Source organism: Nerophis ophidion, linkage group LG21 (assembly GCF_033978795.1).
Source record: "Nerophis ophidion isolate RoL-2023_Sa linkage group LG21, RoL_Noph_v1.0, whole genome shotgun sequence".
NCBI classification, from domain to species: Eukaryota; Metazoa; Chordata; class Actinopteri; order Syngnathiformes; family Syngnathidae; genus Nerophis; species Nerophis ophidion.
The window spans coordinates 46,049,023-46,058,186 of NC_084631.1; the positions used below are offsets into that span (position 1 = coordinate 46,049,023).

Sequence of the window (9,164 nt, forward strand, 5' to 3'; positions counted from 1 at the left end):
GTGGATCTAGTGAGAGTCCAGTCCATAGTGGGGCCAGCAGGAGACCATCCTGAGTGGACACAGGTCAGCAGCACAAAAATGTCCCCAACTGATGCACATATGAGTGGTCCACCCTGGGTCCAAACTTTAGAGAGCTAGCATATCATCTGTGGTCACCGAATCTGTGCCCCCCCCCCCCCCCCTTCTCTCCTTTGTGGAGAGCAGAAAAGAAACGGCAGATCAACTGGTGTAAATATGCATACACAAGCCAACTAGTAGTACTACTTGTGGTGTATAATAAACATGTACTTTGAGTCACTATTTACAAAAAGATGCAGGGAGCTAAATGTTGGCTGAAAGTACATTACTTAGAGTTGTGTGTTTATTATTCCCCATAGTCGTACAGTAGTAGTAGATAGTTAGATAGTACTTTATTGATTCCTTCAGGAGACTTCCTTAGTTGTCCTATGTGTGTTTGTTGTGCTTTCATTTTGGTTTAAGGTGGCCTCCGTGTATTAAACGCCGAGTTGGGGTGTGGGAGCTCTTCAATTTAGTTGTGACAAATAAAGTTCCTGCAGGTTGTGAGTTTGAGACCCCCGCCATAAAGCATTTCTCCATTTATGGCGATGAATGCGCCACCTGCTGGAATACTGTAGTACAACTGCCTGGTCATGCAGCCCATCAACACAAAATATTTGATCCTTAACATATTAATTAGGGGTGTCCTGATCTGATATTAATCTAACTTAGATAACAGACACTCTTCCACCAGTGTGTGAGTGGCAGGAAGAAAAGCTCTGACCTGCGCCACCTGCTAAGTTTGCGTGTAAAAATCTACACCCCAAATATAAGACAATAGGCCTTTTTTTTTTCGAGTCAACACTGTATAACTTCCTGAAAACCGCCTACTTCGACACCAGACACCCTTCACCAGTGTGTGAGTGGCAGGAAGAAAAGCTCTGACCTGCGCCACATGCTTGGTTTGCGTATAAAAATCTACACCCCAAATATAAGATGGCCAGCTTTGTTTTTCGGGTCAACACTGTATAACTTCCTGAAAACCGGCTACTTCGACACCAGACACTTGGCCGCCAGTGTGTGAGTGGCAGGAAGAAAAGCTCTGGCCTGCGCCACATGCTTGGTTTGCGTATAAAAATCTACACCCCAAATATAAGATGGCCAGCTTTGTTTTTCGGGTCAACACTGTATAACTTCCTGAAAACCGGCTACTTCGACACCAGACACTTGGCCGCCAGTGTGTGAGTGGCAGGAAGAAAAGCTCTGGCCTGCGCCACATGCTTGGTTTGCGTATAAAAATCTACACCCCAAATATAAGACGACCCCACAGGCAGACCAGCTAAACATACATAAGTGTATGTAAAACATGACATTTGTCAATATAAAAGAAGTATCAAATGCTTGTAGTTTTGCATTATGTATCGATACAGAGTTCTGAAGGCAGTAACAAACGTGTCCGCATCACTCAACTTAATGCATCATGTGCTTGATTTAGTTAATTATGTCTATCATGAGGTTAGTGTTTTTTTAGTTGGCGTTGTTCGGTGCCGTCTGTTCCAATCCACTCTACAAAATAAAGTTTGAGTCGATATCGTATCGGATTAATATCAGATAAGTGAAAAAGCGACACCCCTGATATTAATATTGACAGGAGTCATTCTCTGAGTATCCATGTTTTTGACCCCAGTTCTCGGCTCGCCACAGACGCAGTGGATCTGGGTTCCCCGGACGAGCTGATGGATATTTCCGAGGCGGACGAGGGGGTGTGGCCAGGCGGGGCGGGGCCCGACGTGAACCCGCCCACCATCACCATCAGCAACAGCGTGACCACGTTAAACCTGGGCGCCAAGGCCATGAAGAAGTGTCGCCTGGGCGGGCGCGGCAGCAAGGACAAAGAGGCCGCCAGCGAGCACGGCGAGGTCTCCGCCAAGCGCCTCACGCTGACCTCCAGCCAGTCGGTGCCCAAGACGGGGGCGCTCACCAGCCTGACGCGCACCGCCAGCGCCGTGTTCTCCCGCTCCTTCGAGCAGGTCGTGGGCGCCGCAGCCCCGCCCCCCAGCAACCACGCTGCCTCAGAATCCGCCCACTATCCACGCAGTCTTCAAGAGGAAGGGACGGGGTACTTGAGTCCGGCTGCCAACCACACGCCGCGCTCTCCCAGCATCGGCGTGCACCTCGGCGCCGACCTTTGAGCTTTTTAACACCAACCTTTCCCAGTCTACACACCTGGACCGCCAAGCCATGACCACTCCGAGGGCGAGGAACACTCTGGTGGTTTCTCCACGCCGTCAACCGCCTGCGTTCTCTGGGACAAAGAAAAACCACCTCGCAGCTTTCTCTGACTGCTCCGGTTGTCAGGAACTAATTGCACTCCTCACCTGGTCTAAATAGGTGACTTGAAGGGGATCGGCGCTTTCTTCGGAATTTTGCCTGTCATTCACAACCCTGAGGTAAGACAAGAACACTTTTCTTTTTTTGATGCATTCTAAATAGCTCATAAATGTCATCAAAAGTCCGCTTACAATGGAGTCGCCGCCAATAAAGCCCTTAAAAAAACATCCAATTAACTAAATATATATGTATAAATACATCTAATATTTACATATTTTGCACGTTTGAAGCATATTTATTTCAAAAACGCGTCACGACATTCGCTTTTTCCCTCGACATCACTTACTGTACGATGTCTGCTCTCATTTGGGCGCCAAGTGATAGAATGTTATGTACAGTACAGGCCACACCTTCTTGTTCAATGTGTTTCCATGACTATTTACATTGTAGATAGTCACATCAAAACTATGAATGAACACATGTGGAGTTATGTACTTAACAAAAAAAAAAGGTGAGATAACCGAAAACATGTTTTATATTCTAGATTCTTCAAAATAGCCACTCTTGGCATTCTCTCCATGAGCTTCAAGCACACCTGTGAAGTCAAAACCCATTCAGGTGACTTCCTGTTGGAGCTCATGGAGAGAATGCCAAGAGTGTGCAAAACAGTAATCAGAACAAAGGGCAGCTACAAAAAGGTTGAGGACCACTGATGTAGATGAGCATAGTAACTAATTAGATGAGCATAGTAACTAATTAGATGACCATAGTAACTAATTAGATGAGCATAGTAACTAATTAGATGACCATAGTAACTAATTAGATGAGCATAGTAACTAATTAGATGAGCATAGTAACTAATTAGATGAGCATAGTAACTAATTAGATGAGCATAGTAACTAATTAGATGAGCATAGTAACTAATTAGATGAGCATAGTAACTAATTAGATGACCATAGTAACTAATTAGATGACCATAGTAACTAATTAGATGAGCATAGTAACTAATTAGATGACCATAGTAACTAATTAGATGAGCATAGTAACTAATTAGATGAGCATAGTAACTAATTAGATGATCATAGTAACTAATTAGATGACCATAGTAACTAATTAGATGAGCATAGTAACTAATTAGATGAGCATAGTAACTAATTAGATGAGCATAGTAACTAATTAGATGACCATAGTAACTAATTAGATGACCATAGTAACTAATTCGATGACCATAGTAACTAATTCGATGACCATAGTAACTAATTCGATGAGCATAGTAACTAATTAGATGAGCATAGTAACTAATTAGATGAGCATAGTAACTAATTAGATGAGCATAGTAACTAATTAGATGACCATAGTAACTAATTAGATGAGCATAGTAACTAATTAGATGAGCATAGTAACTAATTAGATGAGCATAGTAACTAATTAGATGAGCATAGTAACTAATTAGATGACCATAGTAACTAATTAGATGAGCATAGTAACTAATTAGATGACCATAGTAACTAATTCGATGACCATAGTAACTAATTCGATGAGCATAGTAACTAATTAGATGACCATAGTAACTAATTAGATGAGCATAGTAACTAATTAGATGAGCATAGTAACTAATTAGATGACCATAGTAACTAATTAGATGAGCATAGTAACTAATTAGATGAGCATAGTAACTAATTAGATGAGCATAGTAACTAATTAGATGACCATAGTAACTAATTAGATGAGCATAGTAACTAATTAGATGAGCATAGTAACTAATTAGATGAGCATAGTAACTAATTAGATGACCATAGTAACTAATTAGATGAGCATAGTAACTAATTAGATGAGCATAGTAACTAATTAGATGAGCATAGTAACTAATTAGATGACCATAGTAACTAATTAGATGAGCATAGTAACTAATTAGATGAGCATAGTAACTAATTAGATGACCATAGTAACTAATTAGATGAGCATAGTAACTAATTAGATGAGCATAGTAACTAATTAGATGAGCATAGTAACTAATTAGATGAGCATAGTAACTAATTAGATGAGCATAGTAACTAATTAGATGAGCATAGTAACTAATTAGATGAGCATAGTAACTAATTAGATGAGCATAGTAACTAATTAGATGAGCATAGTAACTAATTAGATGAGCATAGTAACTAATTAGATGAGCATAGTAACTCATTAGATGAGCATAGTAACTCATTAGATGAGCATAGTAACTCATTAGATGAGCATAGTAACTCATTAGATGAGCATAGTAACTCATTAGATGAGCATAGTAACTCATTAGATGACCATAGTAACTAATTAGATGAGCATAGTAACTCATTAGATGAGCATAGTAACTCATTAGATGAGCATAGTAACTCATTAGATGACCATAGTAACTCATTAGATGAGCATAGTAACTCATTAGATGAGCATAGTAACTCATTAGATGAGCATAGTAACTCATTAGATGACCATAGTAACTAATTAGATGACCATAGTAACTAATTAGATGACCATAGTAACTCATTAGATGAGCATAGTAACTCATTAGATGAGCATAGTAACTCATTAGATGACCATAGTAACTAATTAGATGACCATAGTAACTCATTAGATGAGCATAGTAACTCATTAGATGAGCATAGTAACTCATTAGATGAGCATAGTAACTCATTAGATGACCATAGTAACTAATTAGATGACCATAGTAACTAATTAGATGAGCATATCATGCAAAAGCGCAGATTCCAAGCATTGAAATACTTAGTATAGTTCAATACTTGCATAAATTATAAAACATCACTACACAATAATGGCAGCTACACTTTCCATTCTAAAGATCTAAAAACAATTAGTTGGAATAGTCCAGCGGGCCAGATTGAAAAGCCTAACGGGCCACGTGTGGCCCCCAGGACCTTAATTTGCTCAGGTCTGATCTAGAATAAACTTTCACAATATAACAAATACTGAGTTAGTATTAAAGTTGTGAAATGCAAACACGGCCAAATGAGTAAAAACAAAAGGTGAAATGTTATTAGAAAGAGTTGCGAAGGTAATATCACTAACATTTAATCATTCCGATTAGCCGATTTTTGTGATAAATACACAATTCTTATTGCTGATTAATGCCTTTTAAAGTCGACCTCCTCTGGCTGACATTAATAGTTTGTAGTCTCCCGGCTGACTAGTGGCTAGCATTGTGGAGCCACTCTCCCAAACTATTAATATTCACCTCCATACCTGCAAATAAACTGCATTTCTTAGTATTTTAAGTACATTTATCATCGGAGGATGAGGCTATACATGTTACACACCGAGAGCAAGCCAGGAGCAGCTAAGCCAGGGGTGTCCCAAGTGCGGCCCGGGGGCCTTTTGGGGCCCGCAGCTCATTTTTTAACGGCACATTTTAAAAATACAATTGAACAAAATAAAAAAACATAAAAAGTGGCATAAAAGAGCAAACAGCTGAAATGTAACAAAAAATGTTGCAATGTTTATTACTCTAATAACACAAAGCTGCCATGCAGGCTGTTTCCTTCTTTAAAAAATAATAATGAATCAAAATAAATGTCATTTTGAATTATTGACCTATTTAAGGCTTTGATTACGTCACATTAAATATTCCACTTTGAGATATTTTGGGGGAAAATGTTGCATATTTTGTGTTTTGCCAAATAAAAAACTGAGCTGTTTTATTTAAAGAAGGGCCTGAAACAAAAAAAAAACAATAACACTTAAAATTGACGGATAGATCTGAAGTTTATCTCGAGATTATTGTGCTAAAAGTAAACGGTAAAAAAAAATTATAATTTATTTTTTAACACGAGTAGGAAACTTTTGGATCCCCAATTATTTTAGTGTGATTTGTTTTTAAGTGTCATTGCTCAAAAAATAATAATAAATCAAAATCCAAAATTAAGGCTCCAATTATTATATAATCTCAAATATTCCACCTAAAAAAGTTACCGGGTGAAAATATTGCATATTTTGTGTTTTTTCCATTTTTTTTCTAATAAAACTTGCATACTAATAAAAATAATAATACTGAATAATGACACATTTTTTATATATTTTTTTACCAAAACCCTTTGGGGTCCCCGGGATCATAACTGAGTGGAGGCCTAAATGTATATTTTTTATACATATATTGTATTGGTTTTTAAAATAAAAAATATGAAAATGGCCCCCGCTTGCTCTGATTTTTCAGTGTGGCCCTCAGTGGAAAAAGTTTGGACACCCCTGAGCTAAGCTAACCGCTAAACAAGCTTTAAACAACAACAACGTTTCATAAAGTTTAAGAAGTGTAGCTGGATGTTTTATTGGCGCTTTTTGGATGCTTCTTTTGTGGGTTTTAAGGGCGGGAAAATGTAAGCGGACTTTTATTTACGAATATAAGAGTTACCGTATTTACTTCAATTGCCGCCGGGCATATAGTATGCGCCTGACTAGAATTACTGCCGGGTCAAACTCGCTTCGCAAAATAATTAGCGCATGCTTAGCATTACCGCTGTCTCAGGATTAACGTCGGGTCAAACTCGTTTTGCAAAATATTATTTTTATTAGTGCATGTCTAGAATTTCCACCGGGTCAAACTCGTCACGTCACGAGTGACACTTCACCTGTCATCATTTTCAAAATGGAGGAGGCTGCTTTCAATCATTTGAAATCGCATAAAGGGAAGAAGATTAAGAGCTATTCAGTAGGATTTAAGGTCCAAGCTATTGAATATGCTAAAAAGAACAGTAAGCAGCTATGTTTTATTAATATACCTGTGGAGAGGTGGAGCCGACGGTCCGACAAGATGGCGGCGAGGAGACGGCGAGCGGAAGAGCGACCTGGACTGAGGTTTTATTGAAAAATAAACAGTCAAACTGCTCAAGCTATGTCCTTCCTTGGTGGTCCTAGCAACCAGCAAGACGGCGGCTTGAGACCGTCACAATACCGTAGCTGCGTGTGTCAAATATGAGTAACTAAATGATTCCCGCCTCCTGGTGGTAGAGGGCGCTAGTGATCCTTCTTGCGACTACTCGGCTGCAGAAGAAGTGACAATGAGTGACGTGATATGTGCTGGGACGGATATGACGGACTTTCTGATAGCGGTTTTCTAAACTGGACTTTCAATGGAAGCAGGAGGTAATAAAGGAAGATCTCCATCGAGACAGAGAGACTTTTAAAACTGAAGAAAGATAAGGAAAACTTCTATAAACAAATTATCGATGCTTTATAAGTAAAGGTAAGACCATAATAATGTTTTTTTTAATCAAATGTGCTTTTCATGATGGTATCCTTACATCACACTCAAATTTTTACTGCTTGCCTTTGGTAAGTGCCGGAGTGAGAAGAGGTTTTAAATTAATTAGCGCCCCGGTGGCAATTCAAGGAAATACAGTAGTATGCATTAAAAAAAAAACGTTGAACGATTGTGAAAATTCCCAAAAAAAAGTGCAGTTCCCCTTTTAAGGCTCATGAAAAAAAACACTGTGTGACAAAAGTATTTGGACTTCCTCCCAGGCGTGTGTTGCCTCTGCATGCCTTCTTCACCTTTACCTTCCCGCTCTGTGTGCCGGGGTCGATGTTTAGTGTTCAAGTCTCCCAAATGATGTTTTTTAAGCGTGGAGGCTGCTGGTGTGGATGGAAGACGTCCAATCTTTGTCGGACTTTTTAAAGATTGCTTGCTTCCCTCGTAGCAATACACTTTTGATCAGTGTTTCCCTTCTTTCCGACGCCACTTTCTACAAACTGGAGGGAGAAAGCACTCGCCAAAAAGGATCCAGGTGGGTTCCGGATGTTTACGACGACAATATTGGCAGCGAACAAAGTCAGTGGAAGTATTGCACTGAGAGAAAATATATATATTTTTTTGGAATGAGTTGTGGTGCACCAGCAGTCCATGTTGGGGTCGTACTCTTGAAGTGAAGATTCTCAGCATCTTTGTATTTACTTCCTCTCTTCCTTTGTGGTAATCACTTTGCAGAACTTTGACATTTTTCTTGAAGAACAAACACAAAAAAATCCTCTTCTTAATTGAAACACTGCCCTTGTCTGTGCTCCTAACTGTTGCATATTTTGGTGGGACAATCTCCGTGTTTTGCTGAGTCGCTCTTGTTGTACTAAAGATGTTTTTATTGGCCTTTTTTTATGTCACTCCCGGAAATAAAAGTGTTTCTCTGGACTCACTCTTGAATGATACGTCACCGGGAAAATATGCAGGACATTTAAAGCTGATAATATCTCCGCTAATTCCCACATTTCAGCAATTTCTGCCTGTTTTGGAACTAATGACGTTTTCCAATACATTTATCCAAAATAAATAAATAAATGAGTGACATTGCAAAATAGAATATACTGTGTGAGTGGCAGGATGAAAAGCTCTGATGTGCGCCACTACTTAGTCTGTAAAAAAAAATCTCCCACCCAGTTTTAGGACTTTTTTGGGGGGTCAATACTGTATAATCTTCTAAGAACCAGCGTCCTCTGCAATGGAAAATAAGACACTCGTGTGTGAGTGATGGGAAGAAAAGCTCTGACATGTGCCACCTCCCAGTTTGCCTGTAAAAACATGCCCCCCAGGTTTAGGACAACCCGCCTTTTTGGGTCAATACTGTATGATCTTCTAAGAACCAGCGTCCTCTGCAATGGAAAATAAGACACTCGTGTGTGAGTGATAGGAAGAAAAGCTCTGACATGTGCCACCTCCCGGTTTGCCTGTAAAAATATGCACCCCAGATTTAGGACAACCCGCCTTTTTGAGTCAATACTGTATGATCTTCTAAGAACCAGCGTCCTCTGCAATGGAAAATAAGACACTCGTGTGTGAGTGATAGGAAGAAAAGCTCTGACAT

At 39.5% G+C, this 9,164-nt stretch overlaps 1 protein-coding gene across 3 annotated transcripts in view; it reads left to right on the top strand.

The window, feature by feature from the left end:
• The window catches only part of hycc1 (hyccin PI4KA lipid kinase complex subunit 1), a 73,670-nt gene extending 65,176 nt beyond the window's left edge, over positions 1–8,494 (top strand). For 2 of the 3 annotated variants that reach the window (XM_061882790.1, XM_061882791.1), the window contains exon 12: positions 1,702–1,849. Coding sequence is in view for 1 of the 3 variants with exons in the window: in XM_061882789.1 (XP_061738773.1) it covers positions 1,702–2,189 (488 nt within the window). In the remaining 2 variants the exon portion in view is untranslated. Of the gene's footprint in view, positions 1–1,701 lie in introns of all 3 variants that reach the window. The other variant, XM_061882789.1, reaches the window with a different exon arrangement.
• The last annotated feature ends 670 nt before the right edge of the window (positions 8,495–9,164 follow it).